Source organism: Coregonus clupeaformis, chromosome 2, assembly GCF_020615455.1.
Source record: "Coregonus clupeaformis isolate EN_2021a chromosome 2, ASM2061545v1, whole genome shotgun sequence".
Lineage (NCBI taxonomy): Eukaryota > Metazoa > Chordata > Actinopteri > Salmoniformes > Salmonidae > Coregonus > Coregonus clupeaformis.
This window is the reverse complement of record NC_059193.1, coordinates 3,695,025-3,719,441: the sequence shown is the minus strand read 5'-3', so window position 1 is coordinate 3,719,441 and position 24,417 is coordinate 3,695,025. Positions and strand designations below refer to the sequence as shown.

General features: G+C 41.9%; 1 protein-coding gene across 2 annotated transcripts in view; it reads left to right on the top strand.

Moving 5' to 3' along the window:
* Positions 1-23,362, top strand: part of LOC121586490 (ras-related protein Rab-26-like) — an 84,614-nt gene extending 61,252 nt beyond the window's left edge. The window contains exons 6-10 of one of the 2 annotated variants that reach the window (XM_041903207.2): positions 19,224-19,289; positions 21,047-21,103; positions 21,569-21,645; positions 21,822-21,945; positions 22,602-23,362. In XM_041903207.2, coding sequence (XP_041759141.1) covers positions 19,224-19,289; positions 21,047-21,103; positions 21,569-21,645; positions 21,822-21,924 — 303 coding nt within the window. In that variant the 3' untranslated portion in view covers positions 21,925-21,945; positions 22,602-23,362. Of the gene's footprint in view, positions 1-19,223; positions 19,290-21,046; positions 21,104-21,568; positions 21,646-21,821; positions 21,950-22,601 lie in introns of both variants that reach the window. The other variant, XM_041903215.2, reaches the window with a different exon arrangement.
* Positions 23,363-24,417: the final 1,055 nt, after the last annotated feature.

Here is a 24,417-nt window from a genome sequence, read left to right as displayed (position 1 = left end):
TTTTTTGCTATGAGACTCGAAATTGAGCTCTGGTGCATCCTATTTCCATTGATCATCCTTGAGATGTTTCTACAACTCCACCTGTGGTAAATTCAATTGATTGGACATTATTTGGAAAGGCACACACCTGTCTGTATAAGGTCCCACAGTTGACAGTGCATATCAGAGCAAAAACCAAGCCATGAGGTTGAAGGAATTGTCCATAGAGCTTCGAGACAGGATTGTGTCGAAGCACAGATCTGGGGAAGGGTACCAAAATATTACTGCAGCATTGAAGGTCCCCAAGAACACAGTGGCCTCCATCATTCTTAAATGGAAGAGGTTTGGAACCACCAAACCAAGACTCTTCCTAGAGCTGGCCACCCGGCCAAACTGAGCAATTGGGGGAGAAGGGCCTTGGTCAGGGAGGTGACCAAGAACCCGATGGTAACTCTGACAGAGCTCCAGAGGATAACGTTCCAGAAGGACAACATCCTCTGCAGCACTCCACCAATCAGGCCTTTATGGTAGAGTGGCCAGACGGAAGCCACTCCTCAATAAAAGGCACACGACAGCCCGCTTGGAGTTTGCCAAAAGGCATCTGAAAGACTCTGATCATGAGAAACAAGATTCTCTGGTCTGGTGAAACCAAGATTGAACTCTTTGACCTGAATGCCAAGTGTCACGTCTGGAGGAAATCTGGCTCCATCCCTAAGGTGAAGCATGCTGGTGGCAGCATTACATTTTTACATTTTAGTCATTTAGCAGACGCTCTTGTCCAGAGAGACTTTACAGTTAGTGAGTGCATACATTTTTTATTTATTCTTTTCATACTGGCCCCCCGTGGAAATTGAACCCACAACCCAGGCGTTGCAAGTGCCATGCTCTACCAACTGAGCTACATGGGGCCTCATGCTGTGGGGATGTTTTTCAGCGGCAGGGACTGGGAGACTAGTCAGGATCGAGGGAAAGATGAACGGAGTAAAGTACAGAGAGATCCTTGACAAAAACCTGCTCCAGAGCACTCAGGACCTCAGACTGGGGCGAAGGTTCACCTTCCAACAGGACGACCCTAAGCATACAGCCAAGACAACGCAGGAGTGGCTTCGGGACAAGTATCTGAATGTCCTTGAGTGGCCCAGCCAGAGTCCGGACTTGAACCCGATCAAACATCTCTGGAGAGATCTGAAAATAGCTGTGCAAAGACGCGCCCCATCCAACCTGATAGAGCTTGAGAGGATCTGCAGAGAAGAATGGGAGAAACTCCCCAAATACAGGTGTGCCAAGCTTGTAGCGTCATACCCAAGAAGACTTGAGGCTGTAATCGCTGCCAAAGGTGCTTCAACCAAGTAGTGAGTAAAATAATACTTATGTAAATGTTCAATGTAATTGTTTAATTTTTAATAAATGTGCAAAAATTTCTAAAAACCTGTTTTTGTTTTGATAGATAGATAGGGTTTAGTGTGGTGGACTATGTGTGATGATAGGTAGTGCTTAGTGTGGTATACACATGTTGCAAGGCTCTGTAAGAATATCTGTTACTTTACATAAGAAAATTGAAAAAGACACCAGCAACTCAAGATGCCCAAAGTACCCTAAGTAATAGGAAATGTTTTAGGTGATAAGCTAGACAGTCTCAGAATACTTGTTGCTGAATCTCAAACCGAACACTTGGCCCCTAAGCCCTTTATCGAGTTGACACTTGCTGATGTGTTCGATAGTGATCACTCAAGTCTGCAAGTGTTTTGGCCAAAATGAGCATTGAGACGATGCACACTCGACATCCCAACTGCCACTTATCAAGTCCATTTGCGAGCATTGTCTCCCGCGACATGTCTTGTAGCATGACTCGCTATGAAACATGACAGTGAGAAAGCAAAACAACATGTCCCTACTCCTGCTCACAATACAGTGGGGGAAAAAAGTATTTAGTCAGCCACCAATTGTGCAAGTTCTCCCACTTAAAAAGATGAGAGAGGCCTGTAATTTTCATCATAGGTACACGTCAACTATGACAGACAAAATGATAATTTTTTTTCCAGAAAATCACATTGTAGGATTTTTTATGAATTTATTTGCAAATTATAGTGGAAAATAAGTATTTGGTCAATAACAAAAGTTTCTCAATACTTTGTTATATACCCTTTGTTGGCAATGACACAGGTCAAATGTTTTCTGTAAGTCTTCACAAGGTTTTCACACACTGTTGCTGGTATTTTGGCCCATTCCTCCATGCAGATCTCCTCTAGAGCAGTGATGTTTTGGGGCTGTCGCTGGGCAACACGGACTTTCAACTCCCTCCAAAGATTTTCTATGGGGTTGAGATCTGGAGACTGGCTAGGCCACTCCAGGACCTTGAAATGCTTCTTACGAAGCCACTCCTTCGTTGCCCGGGCGGTGTGTTTGGGATCATTGTCATGCTGAAAGACCCAGCCACGTTTCATCTTCAATGCCCTTGCTGATGGAAGGAGGTTTTCACTCAAAATCTCACGATACATGGCCCCATTCATTCTTTCCTTTACACGGATCAGTCGTCCTGGTCCCTTTGCAGGAAAACAGCCCCAAAGCATGATGTTTCCACCCCCATGCTTCACAGTAGGTATGGTGTTCTTTGGATGCAACTCAGCATTCTTTGTCCTCCAAACACGACGAGTTGAGTTTTTACCAAAAAGTTATATTTTGGTTTCATCTGACCATATGACATTCTCCCAATCCTCTTCTGGATCATCCAAATGCACTCTAGCAAACTTCAGACGGGCCTGGACATGTACTGGCTTGAGCAGGGGGATACATCTGGCACTGCAGGATTTGAGTCCCTGGCGGCGTAGTGTGTTACTGATGGTAGGCTTTGTTACTTTGGTCCCAGCTCTCTGCAGGTCATTCACTAGGTCCCCCCGTGTGGTTCTGGGATTTTTGCTCACCGTTCTTGTGATCATTTTGACCCCACGGGTGAGATCTTGCGTGGAGCCCCAGATCGAGGGAGATTATCAGTGGTCTTGTATGTCTTCCATTTCCTAATAATTGCTCCCACAGTTGATTTCTTTAAACCAAGCTGCTTACCTATTGCAGATTCAGTCTTCCCAGCATGGTGCAGGTCTACAATTTTGTTTCTGGTGTCCTTTGACAGCTCTTTGGTCTTGGCCATAGTGGAGTTTGGAGTGTGACTGTTTGAGGTTGTGGACAGGTGTCTTTTATACTGATAACAAGTTCAAACAGGTGCCATTAATACAGGTAACGAGTGGAGGACAGAGGAGCCTCTTAAAGAAGAAGTTACAGGTCTGTGAAAGCCAGAAATCTTGCTTGTTTGTAGGTGACCAAATACTTATTTTCCACCATAATTTGCAAATAAATTCATTAAAAATCCTACAATGTGATTTTCTGGATTTTTTTTCTCAATTTGTCTGTCATAGTTGACGTGTACCTATGATGAAAAATTACAGGCCTCTCTCATCTTTTTAAGTGGGAGAACTTGCACAATTGGTGGCTGACTAAATACTTTTTTTCCCCACTGTATGTGCAAATATATTGATCAGCAGTGACTTTATCAGCTGATTTAGCTTGTTGTAGACTGCCTTCTGCTAGCTAGTGTTAGAAATAGCGTAATTCAAATCTGGTATTGGAATAAGAGAAAACATAATCAAGAGATATTCAATCCAAGCTAAATTTATTATATGCAAAATGTATGTATGATAAGTATGATGGTTCTTATACGGGCTCACTGAAATACCACGCAGGGCAGACAGAGAACTGATCCATTGTTACAGGCTGTTCTTTAAATACCTTGACAGTGATAGTTCCCGCTCCTTGCTGGGCCTATCAGGGTAGAGACTGAGCGTGGTTTAGACTTACTCAGCCTATCCGTTGGCGCACAGGCTGGTCCCAGACCCTTGGCGCTTCACTGTTGCCAGGTGTCTAGTTGTTTTGCAACTTATCCAGAAAGTCAGCACTTTTTGCAGTACACATGTCCTTGAGTATGATGGTTTAACAAAGAGGCAGTGTGTATGTGTCTGTGAGAAATACAAGTCTGTCTCACCCTACTCCCTAACAGCTCCTCACATGAATCACAGCTTGTTATGTGAAACAATTTATATCAGTACAGTACAAACCTTTTATGTTTAATCATTAATACATTCTTTCTAAGCTAGTCATCACATCTAGATCCCCACACTAGCTTCCCTGACAAACACAGGGATGGAATTTAAGATAAGGATTTGGGGGCACTGCACTGATAAACAGAGTTTTGCTTGTCACTTATTTATGATAGTTTGACAGCTGCTGATGCAGTTGTAGACATGTTCTCCAGCAGTCAGTCCGTAGGGTAATTCAGCATGTTTCCAAAGCACCAATCGCTACATTGTAACATTGTGGAACAGCTGAGCACACAGCACAGCAGCAGCTGACTCAACACTGCACTGACTCAGGGCAGAACAGGCAGTTGCTACTTCATTAAAACTTGTTCATTGTGATAAATTAATGTTACTACAGTAGCTAGCTAGCTAACGTTAGCTAGCTAGCTTATTGAAGGAACATTGCATTTAGTGTTCCACTAACTGGTTAGCTTCTCTTTTGTTTCATATGAAGTGGCTGGCTCAAACGTAAATCATAGTCCTGAGACGTGATAGCCCGGTGTCTCATTGTGATATATCCGCTAGCCTCTGCATAACAACAAAAAACAAAAGAGCACAACCATCCGCGGGGGACGCACAGCCCGAACGCGCACCTATCCTGAATTCCCAACCAACGCGGCTCCGGTACGTGTCCTCTATTTATTTGAATATGTTGACAGTTGGAGAAAATGCTTGAGCTATGCTGAGAATTCGAAAAGTATGAAAGCCAATGGTCCAATATTCTAGAACACTGCTGTGCGTACACATACACATTTTGGACTATGATAGACGCTTTAGAGCTAGCTAGCAAGCTAATGTAATGGACATGTTTTTGTGTACATTATCAAACGTCAGAAATACCGCTTCTTCAAGCACTAAACTCCTTAGCTAGAGGTAAAATTGTGTGACTAAGGCCTCCTCTGCAAAACTTCCACATGAATTACAGATTTCTTGATTTATGTTGACTTATTCAGACCATTTTTTGAGAGCGAAGTGTTGTTGTTGCTAGGTAACATGCTGAGATTCATGGGAAGAAGCTGCCAAAGGCACCGAGTCGGCACAGGATGCCCACTCGATAAAGAGGGCTTCCGAAGGGCGCAGTGGAGCGCTCGATGACTTGAGAACTAGTGTTTGAGATTGACTCGATTGACTCATGAACACGCATATCGAGTAATCAAGTGCTCAAAGTGCTCAAAGTTCTCAAAGTGCTCGGTTTGAGATCTACTAGTTTGCATACCAATACTGAACCAATACACCGAGAACCGTTCAAGGCATAATGGGAGTTATTCATGTAGCTAAAGCAGAAGAGACAGAAAGAAGACAAGAAAGATGGAGCTGTGCTGGGATCATTGTTCTCTTTTCATTTGTTAATGAGTCTGAGCATTGGTTATTGATACAGCAGTCATATAAGGTGTCATATTTAAACCATCCGAAATTACCACACAATGAAGGAGTTCAAATTATAAGTTGTTTATCAAGTACTGCTGTTGAGTCTAGTGCTGGTGTGTGTGTGTGTGTGTGTGTGTGTGTGTGTGTGTGTGTGTGTGTGTGTGTGTGTGTGTGTGTGTGTGTGTGTGTGTGTGTGTGTGTGTGTGTGTGTGTGTGTGTGTGTGTGTGTGTGTGTGTCAGGCTCAGGGCAGCACAGATCTGCACAGGTTGTGGTGTTGGTTGTTGATTGTTGAATGACAGACAGAGGTGGAGATTAAATTCTCTCTACAGCCCTTTACAGAGGAAGGCTGGGAATAAACCATTCAAGACTACTACACAGCAACTCACGCCACTCTTGACACTCTCTCTCCACTTCCTCTTTCTCTCCATTCTCACTTTTTTCTTTCTCAGGAAGGTTACATTACCTTCTCTCTATGTTGTCTCTTTGCCCCTTTCACATTCTCTCTCTCCCTCTCTTTCCTCTCTGCCCCATCTCATTAAGTGTTTCCTTTGTTCGACCTACCCTCTCCTATCAAGGCCACATCTAAAACTTTTAATTTTTCTCTTTTGGACAAGGTTAACATCGTCATCGCTGTTTGTCTGCAATTAGAGATATTCATTTTATTTTCCAGCCTTCGCCTGATCAGAAAGCGTTAGTAAGGCAGCTTGAAAAGGCCAGAATATGTCACTTTCATATGGATAACATTTACATTTACATTTTAGTCATTTAGCAGACGCTCTTATCCAGAGCGACTTACAGTTAGTGAGTGCATACATTCTTTTATTTTTTTATTTTATTTTAATTCTTTTTTTATATATATTTTTTTTCATACTGCCCCCCCGTGGGAATCGAACCCACAACCCTGGCGTTGCAAACGCCATGCTCTACCAACTGAGCTACATCCCTGCCGGCCATTCCCTCCCCTACCCTGGACGACGCTGTGCCAATTGTGCGCCGCCCCATGGGTCTCCCGGTCGCGGCCGGCTACGACAGAGCCTGGATTCGAACCAGGATCTCTAGTGGCACACCTAGCACTGCGATGCAGTGCCTTAGACCACTGCGCCACTCGGGAGATAAGACGAGAGCTTGGAGATTAAGGAACAAGAGGTTGCTGAGTTGGCTAAAGTAATTGGTTATTTAGGGTTTTTGTATTGACATATGCACACACACACAACACACGCATACACGAATACAAGCAAACATGTGCACACACATGTGGACAGGAACACACACTGCAGGCTAACTTTCAGCACCTTCAAACCCAACATAATCAGAGACAGAGTGTGTTATGACTTCTCCCTCTCTGCTCATCCTCCTCTGCCTCTAGTTTCATCACTCTATCTGAAAGATGAAACAACTTTTCCTCTGGAGGGAGTGGAGGGAGGCTGATGATCACTTAATTGGTTCTATTCTCTGTACCAGACACAGACTGAAATGTTTGATCTAACTTTGACTAAGAATCCTGAAAAGTAATTGGAAGGTAGCTTAGTGGTTAAGAGCGTTGTAGCAGTAACTGAAAGGTCGCTGGTTCTAATCCCCGAGCCGACTAGGTGAAAAATCTGTCGATGTGACCTTGAACAAGGCACTTAACCCTAATTGCTCATGTAAGTCGCTGCTGCTCTTCAGTTATTTGCTTTTATATTTTTTACTCAACACTTTAAAATAAAATGAACTTTTAAAAATACATTGTTGGTTAAGGGCTTGTAAGTAAGCATTTCACTGTAATGTCTACACCTGTTGTATTCGGCGCATGAGGCAAATACAATTTGATTTGATGATTATATAATGTTTGTATAAAGCATTCACCTGATCTTGATTTGTTCTTTAAAGGTTTCCATAATGTTTCATTAGGTTGTGGGAACAGTCTGGTAAGAACATTGTGGGGACATCACAAAAGATATGTTGCCAAAACACAAACGCTGTCCATTTGTGCAGATGATTCTACAATGTTTATTTTAGGGTGCAAAAAACATTAACCTGATGTTACAAGAACGTTCCCAAAACACATTTAGTCTGTTCTTTAACCCGTTGACGCGTACGAGCACACGGGTGTGATCATTCTATAGTGTTCCCTGCAACGTACGCTCAAACCAGTGTGATTAGAACACTTCATCAACACAATAGTCAGCGTTTGAGCTGGCCACACTGTTTTTTCACAGAAACATTTTGCACAAACAGTCTTTACAACTTTATGTCCTCAATGTGAGCAGTTTATTTTTGGATGCAGATGTTCAGACATTCACAGAAGTAACAACAGCATAACACAATTCTCATCCAAATTGGGAAATGTAGGCTACATTAGTCCTAGCGCTAACTGAAGAAAGAGTGAGCTAACTCAAGCGGACATATTTAGCTCTCGGGTGACAGAATCCATAATATGAATTAGCTAATAGCAAATGTTATTTACAATTCATCACATCACAGGTGAGCTCACCAGTGATCGAAATAATTGAGTAAAACACTTTCTAAAAGTGGGTAGAGTTTGTGCGCGCTGCCATGTTTGTTTTTCTGTGTCAACCAAAGATAAGAAGAGGTGAAAAGATGAGTTGGGTCTGTTTGCAGTATGTTGAAGGGGGTGTGTCGTCTACCATCATACCCTTCCCATCATTCACTTTCAGAAGTTTATTCGAAAGATGAGTGAACCATGCTTTCACCTTGTTTTGTTATAACGTCTTTATTCTGACAGACACCGAGAATGCATTGTATGATGTCAACAAACATGGCTCCACACATACAGTTGAAGTCGGAAGTTTACATACACTTAGGTTGGAGTCATTAAAACTCGTTTTTCAACCACTCCACACATTTCTTGTTAACAAACTATAGTTTTGGCAAGTCGGTTAGGACATCTACTTTGTGCATGGCACAAGTAATTTTTCCAACAATTGTTTACAGACAGATTATTTCACTTATAAGTCACTGTATCATATTTCCAGTGGGTCAGAAGTTTACATACACTAAGTTGATTGTGCCTTTAAAAATGATGTCATGGCTTTAGAAGCTTCTGATAGGCTAATTGACATCATTTGAGTCAATTGGAGGTTTACCTGTGGATGTATTTCAAGGCCTATCTTCAAACTCAGCGCCTCTTTGCTTGACATCATGGGAAAATCAAAAGAAATCAGCCAAGACCTCAGAAAAAAAATTGTAGACCTCCACAAGTCTGGTATATCCTTGGGAGAAATGTCCAAACGCCTGAAGGTACCACGTTCATCTGTACAAACAATAGTACGCAAGTATAAACACCATGGGACCACGCAGATGTCATACCGCTCAGGAAGGAGAAGCGTTCTGTCGCCTAGAGATGAACGTACTTTGGTGCGAAAAGTCCTATATCGACATAACCTGAATGGCCGCTCAGCAAGGAAGAAGCCAAACTAAAACCGCCATAAAAAAGCCAGACTACGGTTTGCATCTGCACATGGGGACAAAGATCGTACTTTTTGGTGTGTCCTCTTGTCTGATGAAACAAAAATAGAACTGTTTGGTCATAATGACCATCGCTATGTTTGTAGGGAAAAGGGGGTGGCTTGCAAGCCGAAGAACACCATCCCAACCGTGAAGCACGGGGTGGCAGCATCATGCTGTGGGGGTGCTTTGCTGCAGGAGGGATTGGTGCACTTCACAAAATAGATGGCATCATGAGGAAGAAAAATTATGTGGATATATTGAAGCAACATCTCAAGACATCAGTCAGGAAGTTAAAGCTTGGTTGCAAATGGGTCTTCCAAATGGACAATGATCCCAAGCATACTTCCAAAGTTGTGGCAAAATGGCTTAAGGACAACAGTCAAGGTATTGGAGTGGCCATCACAAAGCCCTGACCTCAATCCTATAGAAAATGTGTGGGCAGAACTGAAAAAGCGTGTGTGAGCAAGGAGGCCTACAAACCTGACTCAGTTACACCAGCTCTGTCAGGAGGAATGGGCCAAAATGCACCCAACTTATTGTGGGAATGTTTGACCCAAGTTAAACAATTGGAACAATTGATAAAAGAAATAAAAGCTTAAAAAAATCATTCTCTCTACTATTATTCTGACATTTCACATTCTTAAAAAAAATTGTGATCCTAACTGACCTAAGACAGGGAATTTCTACTAGGATTAAATGTCAGGAATTGTGAAAAACAGAGTTTAAATGTATTTGGCTAAGGTGTATGTAAACTTCTGACTTCAACTGTAGCTGTTGTAAGATGAAACATAGCCAACAGTGATAGGTGTCAAAAAGTTCATTGTTCAAAGTTTCAAATACATTTTTGCAGATTGTGCAAAACGCATCCGTCAGAGGACTTCAATTTTGATACGGTAAAGCTTGACAACATTCAGCTGTTTTCAGGGGACCTGTATGAAAATGTATGCACTCACTAACTGTAAATCGCTCTGGATAAGAGTGTCTGCTAAATGACTAAAATGTAAATGCCTACAACAGCTCTGTCAAGTGGTCGCATCGGGACAACAGTTGTTGACAACTATAGCATTGTAGCTAAGCCTAACCCTTAAACTCATTCTCCTAACCTGCTACATTAATTCACCTAACCTGCTGTATTAGTTATCCTAACCTGCCATGTTAATTATCCTAACCTGCCATGTTCGTTATCCTAACCTGCTATGCAAACAAACCATCTGTGGCAACAAATCATCAGTATCAACACACCGGCAGCCAATCTCACCCCTGGCACTCACTCAGAGCCATTCAGTGTTGTTGTTTATGTATGTAGCAAGTGGGCTAAGTTGTAGCATTAGCAATATCTTTCAACAGGATACAACTCACAAAAGAGGAAATTCTGGCAATGAGTCTGAGTATGAAAGTGAGGAATCAGTGAGGAGCTGCCCCTAACCTTGTGGGCATTGAGAACCCTGAATCTGAGGACCCCTTACCCACCGAAGAAGTCCCAAGTCCCTCTGAAGATGCTGGTGGTGATGGATGCAGACCAACAGTGGGTGAAGTACAGGTCTGCGGAAGCTGGACGGCTGTCAGCCATTCCACCCCTCCTGGCCCTGCTGTTGGCTTTGATGAGTCCCAGTCTGGTGTGCAAAGCCCCTTGCCATCTCCATCTGAGGCAGATTGCTTAAAGCTGTTTCTGACAAAGGAGCTGGTGGGAGACATAGTGGAGGAGACCAATCTCTATGCCTTGGAGCTACAGGAGAAGAGAGAGCAAGGAGTGAGGGGGAAGCTCACTAAATGGATGAAAACCACAATTAGTGAAATGTATACCTTCCTGGTGACAGTCCTTCTCATGGGAATAGTAAAGAAGAATCCCATAAGTGGGAGGCAGGTAGCCTAATGGTTAAGAGCTTTGGGCCAGTAACTGAAAAGTTGCTGGTTCGAATCCCTAATCCAAGTAGGTGAAAAAAATCTGTTAATGTGCCCTTGTGCAAGGCACTTAACCCTAATTGCACCTGTAAGTCACTCTGGATAAGAGGGTATGCTAAAATGTAAAAAAAGAGTTGAATACTGGAGCACAGATCATATGTTTGCAATTCCCTTCTTTGCTACTCTCTTTTCCCAAGACCGCTTCCTAGTTCTGCTGCGATGCCTGCATTTCGTCAAGAATGCTCCTGCCAACCTAAATGACCCCTTACACAAAATAAGAAATGTTCTTACCAGCCTGACATCAGCATTTGGTCTGGTCTTTGTGCCTTACAAGGACCTATGCATTGAAGAGTCCCTGATTTTATGGAAGGGCAGGCTGGTGTTCCATCAATACATTCTCTCCAAAAGGCACAGGTTTGGGGTCAAGTTCTTTGTTATGTGCGACGTGAAGACAGGATTTGTTCAGTATATTATAGTCTACACAGGGTCCACCACTGACATCCAACATTATGAGGGCCTTGGGGTGTCCGGGTCCTTGGTGATGACCATGCTGGCTCCTCTTTTCAGGAACGGCCACACTTCAATAAAATAGGCAACCATTACATATAGGCCTATGTTTTTTCTTGCTGTTTTTTTCTCTCTCCAGTAACACTGTAAAGGAGTGTACATTCAAACTGTATGTTGCTAGCATACAAAAGCTGGCCTCAATCTTCGGCAATAAATATGTCCAGTTCCAGTTATGATGTTGGCAAATAGTGTTCAATACTGTTTGTGTGTGTGGTTTCTGAAAGTACAGAATAAAGATGAATTACTAATAATTATAATAAAATATCAGGATATAGCAATAAAACAATATTACAATGAAGTAACATAATAACACTGGTATAAAAATAATAAGTTACATTGACAACATGACAATTATGAATGATATACATAAGAAACAGTAATAAACAGTAAATGAATTGCTGCATAAGGGCTCCACAAAGGGGCAGGGCATAGCAAAGTTATGCTAAACATGCTAAATGAATACACAGGCCATGGTCATGATGAGGCCAGGGCAGCTTCAAAGGATAAAACACAAGCTAATACTTATCTGACGCCATTAGTATTGTTTTACAGAGCTAATAGAAGAATGTAGCTACATAAGCACAATTGAGTATAACACCATAAAGGTTATGAAATTAGTACCTCTCATGTCTGCGGTTATAAAGGAATACACACAGAAAGAATAAGAATAAGATGTTTTACACAGAATAGATTATGCTCCATATATACAGTTGAAGTCGGAAGTTTACATACACCTTAGCCAAATACATTTAAACTCAGTATTTCACAATTCCTGACATTTAATCCTAGTAAAAATTACCTGTTTTAGGTCAGTTAGGATCACCACTTTATTTTAAGAATGTGAAATGTCAGGTTTGTAGGCCTCCCTACTCACACACGCTTTTTCAGTTCTGTCCACAAATGTTCTATAGGTTTGAGGTCAGGGCTTTGTGATGGCCACTCCAATACCTTGACTTTGTTGTCCTTAAGCCATTTTGCCACAACTTTGGAAGTATGCTTGGGGTCATTGTACATTTGGAAGACCCATTTGCGACCAAGCTTTAACTTCCTGACTGATGTCTTGAGATGTTGCTTCAATATATCCACATCATTTTCCTTCCTCATGATGCCATCTATTTTGTGAAGTGCACCAGTCCCTCCTGCAGCAAAGCACCCCCACAGCATGATGCTGCCACCCCCGTGCTTCACGGTTGGGATGGTGTTCTTCGGCTTGCAAGCAACCCCCTTTTTCCTCCAAACATAACGATGGTCATTATGGCCAAACAGTTATATTTTTGTTTCATCAGACCAGAGGACATTTCTCCAAAAAGTACGATCTTTGTCCCCATGTGCAGTTGCAAACCGCAGTCTGGCTTTTTTATGGCATTTTTGGAGCAGTGGCTTCTTCTTTGCTGAGCGGCCTTTCAGGTTATGTCGATATAGGACTCGTTTTACTGTGGATATAGATACTATTGTACCTGTTTCCTCCAGCATCTTCACAATGTCATTTGCTGTTGTTCTGGGACTGATTTGCACTTTTCGCACCAAAGTACGTTCATCTCTAGGAGACAGAATGCATCTCCTTCCTGAGCGGTTTGACTGCTGCGTGGTCCCATGGTGTTTATACTTGCGTATTATTGTTTGTACAGATGAACATGCTACCTTCAGGCGTTTGGATATTGCTCCCAAGGATGAACCAGACTTGTGGAGGTCTACAATTTTTTTTCTGAGGTCTTGGCTGATTTCTTTTCATTTTCCGATGACATCAAGCAAAGAGGCACTGAGTTTGAAGGTAGGCCTTGAAATACATCCACAGGTACACCTCCAGTTGACTCAAATGATGTCAATTAGCCTATCAGAAGCTTCTAAAGCCATGACATCATTTTTTGGAATTTTCCAAGCTGTTTAAAGGCACACTCAACTTAGTGTATGTAAACTTCTGACCCACTGGAATTGTGATACAGTGAATTAGAAGTGAAATAATCTGTCTGTAAACAATTGTTGGGAAAATAACTTGTGTCATGCACAAAGTAGATGTCCTAACCGACTTGCCAAAACTATAGTTTGTTAACATGAAATTTGTGGAGTGGTTGAAAAACGAGTTTTAATGACTCCAACCTAAGTGTATGTAAACTTCTAACTTCAACTGTAGCTACATACAGTGTGCCACAGTTGAAATGACATAGCAAGATATACAGAAACTATTATGATAACGTAATAAGGCACTTACTTTGATAGGAACGCACACATGTCCAAAAGTCATTATTAGTAAGGAAAACAACAATGAAGAAAATGCGGGCGCTAGCCAGAAAATGCACCAGGCAGAAAAGGTTTGGGCAGGTTCTGTTCTGACTGGAGATGTGCAACTGTCTGTATACTTGACCTGGGGAAGCACTGGGGTAGTGCTTGGGCTCTCATCGAAGAGAGAAGTTTGTCCGGCTCATCTAGCTAATCCTTGCCTTACATTAGCATGCTTCAGACGTAAATTGTCCGCCACAGTACTTCTATGTGAATTAATGAGAAGGCGGAACGTACCTCATTTCAAACTGTTGATTGAAACTAAAACTGTTTGACAATTATTTGAAATAGCCTATAGATAATTAGCATGCCTTGGTTTTAGGGCTCTGTGGGTTAACTGTCCTGTTGCGTAACAATAAAATGTTGGAACAGTGATCGCATTATAACATCACGCGCATCAAAAACTCATGCTGAATGTTTCATTAGGTTGTGGGAACAGTCTGGTGGGAACATTGGATTGATGTGTATGACAGCGTGTTCCAGTTCCAATGTCCAGCAACTTCGCACAACAATTGAAGAGGAGTAGGACAACATTCCATAGGCCACAATTAATAGACTTATCAACTCTATGCAAAGGAGATGTGTTGCTCTGCATGAGGCAAATGGTGGTCACACCAGATACTTAGTGGTTTTCTGATCCATGCTCCTTCTTCTTTTTAAAGGTATCTGTGACCAACAGATGCATATCTGTATTCACAGTCATGTGAAATCCATAGATTAGGGCCTAATGAATTTACTGATTTCCTTATATGAACTGTTAAAATCTGTCATCAAGGCAAAGGGTGGCTATTTTAAGAATCTCAAATATAAAATATATTTGGATTTGCTTAACAATTTTTTGGTTACTACATGATTCCATATGTGTTATTTCATAGTTTTGATGTCTTCACTATTATTCTACAATGTAGAAAATAGTAAAAATAAAGAAAAACCCTTGAATGAGTAGGTGTGTGCAAACTTTTGACTGGTACTGTATATATATGTGTGTTTCTTTACACTTGTGGGGGTGGTAGAGCGAAACGGAGAACAACATCGTGTTCATTAGAGTCTCATCTTTCCATAGAGTTTTGACGCTACAGCCGTTTTCGTGAGAAGACCGATTTTCGGGATGTCTCATGGTCTGACAAACACCGCTGTAGCTCGACCACCTTCCACCACAGATGTGGAAGATACAGTATCTCTAGCTTTAACTGACAGATTTTGTTGGGGATTTTTATTATGTTACTTATAATGACGCACCGGTGCGTCAATAGACTCTAGAAGGAGAATACATACCCATCATGTTTCTCTCCAGATTTAATGGCAATTCGCATTTGAGGACTGTATTGACACGCAGTATTTTTATTTCATTCATAGGACATTTGAACAGCATTTAATCATATACTGAACAAAAATATAAAAGCAACATGCAACAATTTACAGTTCATAGAAAGAATTCAGTCAATTTCAATAAATAAATGTGGCCCTAATCTATGGATTTCTGCAATGTTCAGTTTCTAAACCAGGTCTTTTTATCCTCTCTGCCACCAGGGAAGTCATCTTACATCTTATTTTTCAGTGTATAGCCATGGCAGTATTGTCAATCAGGAATTCCATGCTTCCTTTTTAGCCTTCTTAAACATACTGTAACTAACTGAGGGAAATACTGGTAACTGGGTTATTGAACAGTACATTTTTACACAATGTTTTATTTTTGCTCAAGGACGCCCGCCTCACAAGACTCATCTGAAGGTAGATAAAAAAATTAATGCAAGTATACAGTGTATGGAAGTAGTTTATTGCCTCTGTTTTCCATGTATGAATCTGTTATTTATGCGTTTCTATGGGCTAATAGCAGTAAGGCCAAATTCAATGTTTCATCAAATAATACTTTTTTATTTTATTTATACCTAAAGGGGTCCTAAAATTCAGAATCAAATAGGCAAATGATCTTAAAACAATTCCGTAGCTTAGTACAATTTTTTTTTTAATGGTTGGAATGTTTTTACGATGTTATCGTCTTAATGTTAGATAAAACCCTAACTAGAACTTAATTGGAATCTTAGCTAATGTTCTGGAAATGTTCCTGGTTTGCTTGGTGGCCACAACCCATTCCTTGGCACAGAAGGGACTGTTGTTGACAACTCAACAATGGGCCATGGCTCAACATTAGTTAACTGTGGTTTAGAGAACCATGGCTTGGTGGGCTTTTGCATGAGACAAAACATTTCAGAAATGTGTGTCTCTGGATCTAGTGCCTTAGGCCAGTTTGAAAAGAGGAAATATAAACTTGTAGAGGAGAGTGACTCACATGGAGGCCTCAAGCTTAGAGGATATTGCTGTGTGTATCTTTGATCTATTAGTCTGGTTTTTCTGACACATCAGCATTCCTCTTCCTGGGGGAAGAAGCCTAGATTCAGTTTTCTTTTTCTTTTGGCAAATATGTTGTTGTTTTTTTGTCTCAGACTTGTACAGTACTCCTACAAAAAAAACATCTGCATTTTAATTGTGTCTATGCTATTCATACTTGTCTTCCATTATGCTTTGCTCTCCCCAGAACTATGCTCTACTCTCCCCGGCTTTGAGCCTCTGCGTTCAGCTGGTGTTTATGGAGGGTGGCTGTGCCCTCCTGGTGCCGTCATCCATCATGCTACAGAATCACCACCTCCATTCAGTTGATACAATGAGCCTGATTGCAGCTGCAGCCGCAGCCGGGTCCACTGGGCTGATGGAGAACCGGTCCTGACCGGAGAGAAAGAGAGAGAGGGGGAGAAAGAGGGAGGGAGAGAGGGAGAGAGAGAGAGATAGTTCACCCCTACAGCACTCAACTTCACTTTGTGCTTTTTGGCTGATTGTCAAGATAATGTGCCTATACTGTATTTTTCTCTTTGTCGCTTTAGTAACCCTCTCTCTCTCTTTCTTTCTTTCTTTCTTTCTTTCTTTCTTTCTTTCTTTCTTTCTTTCTTTCTTTCTTTCTTTCTTTCTTTCTTTCTTTCTTTCTTTCTTTCTTTCTCTCTCTTCTTTCTCTTCTTGACTCTCTCTCTCTCTCTCTCCTACCTGACACTTTCTCTTTATTTTTTTCTTTCTTTCTTTCTCTCTCTCTCTCTCTCTCTCTCTCTCTCTCTCTCTCTCTCTCTCTCTCTCTCTCTCTCTCTCTCTCTCTCTCTCTCTCTCTCTCTCTCTCTCTCTCTCTCTCGCCCAAGCACACTCACACACAGTTGTTTCCCAGAACTATACTGAAAAATGTATCACATTGATTTCTGGTGCCTTGCAGATTTCACCAGCATATCACTTCAGATGTTCTTTTTAATGCACTGTTAAGGACATCAGTGCAACCAACCAAGAGCCCTCGTTTTTAGTGGACTAATCTTGGTTAACTCAGAACCAAAGTCTTGCGTAATTGTTCTGGTTTCATCCGTGTTAAGAGAAGGGATCAAGAGATGCTAGAACAAAGAGTGAAACCGGAACGAGGAGCTCCACCCTCTGTCTTTGCAAGTTACGGGCCGAATTTCCCCTCCCCTTCAGAAATTCGATTGATGCTAACACCTGCGAAATCGTAGTTTGTCCAAATAACCAGTGACGAAAAACCCAAACACCGGAACTACTACTGCTTGTTATCCCACACATCCCATTCCTTCCTGACACATACCATTCCTTCCCTATAGGCTATGTACAGCATGGTGTTCTGTCCATTTAGGAACCACCTAAAGTAGTATAAATGTTATTTAGAGTCCTTGCTAGAGTCTCTCGCTCACAGGGTTGCATCCCTCACCGCCACGATGACCGGGGTAACCGTGGTTTGATGCTAATTGTGTAGAGGAGAGTGACTCCAGCTGAGAGAGAGGAAGAGCTGGCCTTCTTCATCCATTCTTGGTCTCCTTATCACAGTGATAGGACAGCGACTACCAAGGAGCGAGGTGGAAGAGAGGGCTGGAAGTCAAACAGACTTTCAAATAGATTTTTAGTTGATTTTTGTTTGTTACTTTCTGTTAATTAAAGCTGCACGCGCACATGCACACACACACGGCCACGGCCATGGCCGCACACACACACACACTTAACTGACACACTACGATAGCTTTGGGCACAATCTCTAAACACAAGCTGTCTAGCAACCCTCCCTCCCAGCACTGAGCACTCTGCCACAGCTCTACAGTTAGGCCTAATGGACAGTAATTACCATACTGACAATATGTCTCATTATTATGTGGGTTGATGAAAAACAGTAATGTAGGCCAGAACTTTGTCATTAAATAAGCAGAGACAGAGAAAAACTGATATCATTAACAGGAGTTTACACATGGAGCTCTGCTCTAACAGCCAGGGAAGGACACAGCACAGCAGGACAAATGGCTAGCTCATGTGTTCACACTCTTCTCTTCTCTTCTCTTCTCTTCTCTTCTCTTCTCTTCTCTTCTCTTCTCTTCTCTTCTCTTCTCTTCTCTTCTCTTCTCTTCTCTTCTCTTCTCTTCTCTTCTCTTCTCTTCTCTTCTCTTCTCTTCTCTTCTCCTCTTATCTCCTCTCCCTTTCCTCTCCTCTCCCTTTCCTCTCCTCTCCCTCTCCTACCTCTCATTAGGGTTATATTCAGCCTCCTGCATTCAAAACCAATTACAGGAACAGTCTGCCAGTGCGTTTTCCCATGAGCTTCTGCTTTCAGGTGTACCTGAGACTCCCAATCAGATCGTAGGAAGACCAGGGGCGTTTAGTCCTGAGGAACAAGGGACATAAAGCATGGATGAGTGGAGCTGCTTAGTGGAGAGAGACAGATTAGAAGGAGATAGAAAGAGTTAATAGAGAGAAAGAGGGAGAGAGAGCGCAAGAGGGAGAGAGAGTAAATAGATATAGAGAGAAAGAAAGAGAGTTGGGGAGATGGAGTGGACCATCCTAATGCACAGATAATGAAATGATGGAGAGAGAGGGGTGTGAACAGTGGGACTCATAGAAAGAGTAATGACAGTGTGTTTGGCTGGTTCCTTCATAAAATCTATCATGGTTCCCCAGAGACACTAACCTCTATTTAACCAGAAGAGCTAACAGGGAGGCCAGGGACCACTAACCTATAATTAAAATAAGACAGATTGTGGGAGAGAACAAAGGAAGATGGAAGTAGTGCACTACTCAAACTGAGAACAGGGGTGACAACTAGTGTTCTTTGTTTCTGGGTTCTGTGGATGTTGCATTGAAGCTCAGTACTGTTTGTCGGCTCATTAAAACTCTCTAGCCTTTTTTTCTGTTTCTTTGTGTTATTGATTCCCCTGAGATTCCAGGTGATGAACACCATCTAACAATACAGTATGTTTCATTAGCATTGGCATGAATAGGTTGTACTCCCCGCTCTTCTATCATTCCTGTCTTCCAACTTCTTGTGCTTCTTCGACTGATCATTGTTCCTCTTCTCTTTCAACTTATTGTCTTGCTTGGTTCCTTAGTTTCTCTTCCACCAGGTCACTTTCCCATTCTCAGCTCCTAACCTTTTTATTTGTATCCCTTTCTCTCTCTCTCTTTCTCGCTCTCTCCGCCCCCCTCTCTCTCTCTGCCCCTCTGTCTCTCCATCTCTCCTTCCCTCTCTCCAGGCATGGCTGACAGAGATCCATGAGTACGCTCAGCAGGATGTGGTGCTAATGCTGCTGGGGAATAAGGTCAGCCCTCCCACTGGAAGGACAGATTAATGGATGGATAATAAGTGCATTTCTATGAATTGAGAGAGAGAAGAAAGAGGTAGATAGGGAAGGATGGATGGATGGATGATGAGTGCATTACTATGAATTGAGAGAGGGAGAAAGAAAGAGGTGCATTCAGAAAGTATTCAGACCCCTTGACTTTATCCACATTTTGTTACATTGCAGCCTTAATTATAAAATTGATTAAATTGTTTTTCCCCCTCATAATGACAAAGCAACATTTATAAAAAATAAATAGACCCTTTACTCTGGACTTTGTTGAAGCACCCTTGGCAGCGATACAGCCTCGAGTCTTCTTGGGTATGACGCTACAAGCTTGGCACACCTGTATTTGGGGAGTTTCTCCCATTCTTCTCTGCAGATCCTCTCAAGCTATGTCAGGTTGGATGGGGAGCGTCTCTGCACAGCTATTTTCAGGTCATTCCAGAGATGTTCGATCGGGTTCAAGTCCAGGCTCTGGCTGGGCCACTCAAGGACATTCAGAGACTTGTCCCAAAGCCACTCCTGCGTCGTCTTGGCTGTGTGCTTAGGGTCGTTGTCCTGTTGGAAGCTGAACTTTTGCCCTAGTCTAAGGTCCTGAGCGCTCTGGAGCATGTTTTCATCAAGGATATCTCTGTACTTTGCTCCATTCATTTTCTCTCGATCCTGACTAGTCTCCCAGTCCCAGCCGCTGAAAAACATCCCCACAGCATGAAACTGCCACCACCATGCTTCACTGTAGAGATGATGCTAGGTTTCCTCCAGACGTGACACTTGGCATTCAGGCCAAAGAGTTCAATCTTGGTTTCATCAGACAAGATAATCTTGTTTCTCATGGTCTGAGAGTCTTTAGGTGCCTTTTGGCAAACTCCAAGTGGGCTGTCATGTGCCTTTTACTGAGGAGTGGCTTCTGTCTGGCCACTCTACCATAAAGGCCTGATTGGTGGAGTGATGCAGAGATGGTTGTCCTTCTGGAAGGTTCTCCCAGAGAAACTCTGGAGCTCTGTCAGAGTGACCATCGGGTTCTTGGTCACCTCCCTGACCAAGACCCTTCTCCCCCGATTGCTCAGTTTGGCCAGCTCTAGGAAGAGTCTTGGTGGTTCCAAACGTCTTTCATTTAAGATGATGGAGGCCACTGTATTCTTGGGGACCTTCAATGCTGCATAAATGTTTTCGTACCTTTCCCCAGATCTGTGCCTCGAAACAATCCTGTCTCGGAGCTCTACGGACAATTCCATCGACCTCATGGCTTGGTTTTTGCACTGACATGCACTGTCAACTGTGGGACTTTATATAGACATGTGTGTGCCTTTCCAAAGCATGTCCAATCAATTGAATTTACCACAGGTGGACTCCAATCAAGTTGTAGAAACATCTCAAGGATGATCAATGGAAACAGGATGCACCTGAGCTCAATTTCGAGTCTCATAGCAAAGGTTCTGAATACTTATGTAAATAAGGTATTTCTGTTTTTTATTTTGTATGACATTTCTAAAAACCTGTTTTCGCTTTGTCATTATGGGGTATTGTGTGTTTATATAAAAAAAAATCAATTTTAGAATAAGGCTGTAACGTAACAAAAGTCAAGGGGCTCTGAATACTTTCCGAATGCACTGTATTTGTGTCACTGCATGCAGAAAATAAAACAGAGGACTGTGTTAGTGTAAGTAGATGATGAAAGAGAGAATAGATGAAAGAAGATGATGTTTTCAGGAGCTTTTTGTGATCTCTTACAGGCTGATGTGACACACGAGAGAGTGGTGAAGAGAGAGGAGGGAGAGAAACTGGCCAAGGTGAGCTGTAATGAACAAAGAAAATACACAGAAACTCCCAATCACACACCCAGTACTGACCCTTTTGATGTCCAGGTTTCCATCTATTTTAGTCCGCACAGATACATGAATCCCCACTGAAACAGTCCGGGTGTGTCTCGATCTCTCTCATTAGGTATTCATAGGAGCACCTTCTGTTTTTATTGTTTGGAGTCTCTGAAGTGTGTTCGCTAACTCAATTTTCAACATCAGTACACTCTGATGAGTTCCCAGACTTAAAAAAGTAAATTACTGTACATGGTTTTAAGGGAGATGGACGTCCGATGCCCTTGTTATTGTCAGGCTGTGTAATAATAACGATATAAAAAATTCCAGAGAAACCTCCTATATCTCTCTCACACACACACACACACACACACACACACACACACACACCAGGTACCTTATGCACTAAAACTTAGAGGACTCTCACTCTCCCCTGTGCAGGTGTTTGGGGTGCCCTTCATGGAGACCAGTGCTAAGTCTGGCCTGAATGTGGAGCTGGCATTCACTGCTGTGGCCAAGTGAGTAGGATGTGTACCAGTGCTGCGTTCTTTAGAGATGACATGTCAATCAATGCTTTTTGTTTTGTCATGCATGTGATTATGAAATAAAAACACAGAATCAAGATAGCCTCTGCAGTAAAAATGCTATGTGAGATTGAATCTCCCTATGTCTCCGCCCTCTGTCTTTCTCTCAGAGAGCTGAAGCACAGGTCGATGAAGGAGCCTGACGAACCAAAGTTTCAACTTCAGGATTATGTCAACAAGGAGATGAATAGTGCTGGCTGCTGCCACTCATAAACCTGTCTTCTAAGTGTGTGTGTATGTATGTGTCACAGGAGGTTGGTGACACCTTAATTGGGGAGGACGGGCTCATGGTAATGGCTGGAGCGGAATAGGTGGAATGGTATCAAATACATCAAACACATGGTTTCCATGTGTTGGATGCCATTCCATTTGCTCTGTTCCAAACGTTATTATGAGCCGTTCTCCCCTCAGCAGCCTCCACTGGTGTGTGTGTGTGGGTGTGTCTGGTGTGTGTGTGTGGGTGTGTGTATGTCTACCGGTATGTCTTCTGACTTGTGTTTCTGTGTCATTTTCCTCATGCATGTTGGTGCAAGTGCACTGTATGTATGAGTATGTGTATGTGTGATACATTTCAGTTTTAACAGTGGTGGGTGTGAATGTATGTTGTATGAGTAGATACATTTGGCATTGTCTTCTGCCCCCTACTGTATGACAAAAGGATGACACAAATTCATTGCATAGATACATTAAGAATCACAGTCTGTCAGCCTATTTGTGAAACTCATTCAGTAAAGACCATCAAACAAAGTAGACATCAAACATCAACCTATCAAATTACACCCACTATATTAAAGGTTACCGGTCGAGTATTTCAAGTTAGAGTACCTCTGTGTCATCATCCACCTTCTCGGATGATTTCTCTTCCTGTTGATATTTTGTTTCTTCATCAGGGCCGAGGACACAATGTCACTTATGCCTGGAGCCAGCCCTGGTCCTCATCCAAGTCATCCCCCACTCAACTGCAGCTCCCTCCTGACCCACCTCTTCTTGCATCTGTGAATGTTTCTAAACTCCATTTGTAGCTTTCACTGTCTCCTCATTGTAATTCCTCGTTTGGATTCATCATTCATGATCCACTGGAGTCATTTTGTGCAATATTACTAAGAATGTAGGTGGTGTATATATTTAAATGAAATGTATAATCTGGAGCTTTATAGTTTGCATTACTTGTAAATGGTTGTCTTGTTGATGCCGATTTGAAAATGACATCAAGTGATGTAGAAAATCTAGAGATAGTAAAGTAGCAGAAATAGAAACTGTGGGCTGCTTATGCAATTCAAATGTGTATTGAAGCACTATAATATCAATATGGACTGCCATAACACTCTATGAAAGGGTTTGTTTGAATGTTGTTGTATGTGTTTCTGTTGTACAGGGTGTATAACATCATGTTATATTGATATTCTAGAGGCAAAACCTCTGTCCTGTATTTTAATACAGTGTTGTTCAGTATACCTACTTAATTTCAGAAATGCTATGATTTCTCAATATCTTTCTTGTCAGGACCGTGGTATTTTGAGGAGTTGCACTCCACAAATCTGACCTTCGTATCAATTTACAACACTTTTTAGTTCACTAGATTCATAATTCTGGATGTATAAATAGAAATGTATGTAATTGCCTAACGTAAATTATATCGAGTTTCATACTGGTTTTTGTTCATGTTTAACTGAAATACTATAATGGTTGATGAAAGAATTTTGATGGAATATTGAATGATGATGTATGGATGCATGCATACCCACCAAGACATGCCACCAGAGGTCACCAGAACAGACTATGGGAGGCGCACAGTCCTATACAGCGCCACGGCTACATGGAACTCTATTCCACATCAGGTAACTGATGCAAGCTGTAGAATCAGATTTGAACAAATATAAAAATACACCTTATCGAACAGCGGGGACTGTGAAGAGACACACACACACAGGCACGCATACATATACACATGCTAACACGTACTCTACACACACGTACACATGGATTCTGTATTGTAGATTTTTCACCCCGTAGAGTCGGCTCTGCTCTGATCTTATATATTATTTAGGGTTACGAAAGTATTTATGAATAATAATTAAAAACAGGTTTGGAGAGACTTTACTCACAAACAATATATCAGTGAATAAAAAATACAGTGGTATGATTCATCCTGAAAATTGCCATATTCAATTGTTCAATCCATGAAATATTGGAAGGTGAGAAAAGTGTACAATAGGTGTTGACCAGTAGTCCTATAAATCTTCCCTAATAATCCTTACTATAATAATATATCATTTAGCAGACGCTTTTTTCCAAAGCGACTTACAGTCATGCATGCATACATTTTTTTTTGTGTATGGGTGGTCCCGGGGATCAAACCCACTACCTTGGCGTTACAAGCGCCATGCTCTACCAGCTGAGCTACAGAGGACCATCATGGAACTGTGATGACAATGGTCCAGTCGTGTGAACCGGGTGCCAGGCTCCAGGTTTAAACTGCTATGTATGGTCTGTGTTCCATAATGATTAAAATAGGTTACATGTTACAAATTATTACTTGAAATATGTTAGCCTAATTTAATTCACTATGTTACTTAGCCTAATATGATTCACTATTGCTAGCGATCCTCAGGAGAACAACCACACGAACATGACAGAGGAAAGAAAGGTAAACTGTAAGGAAATGTATACTGAACAAAAATTTAAACGCAACATGTAAAGTGTTGG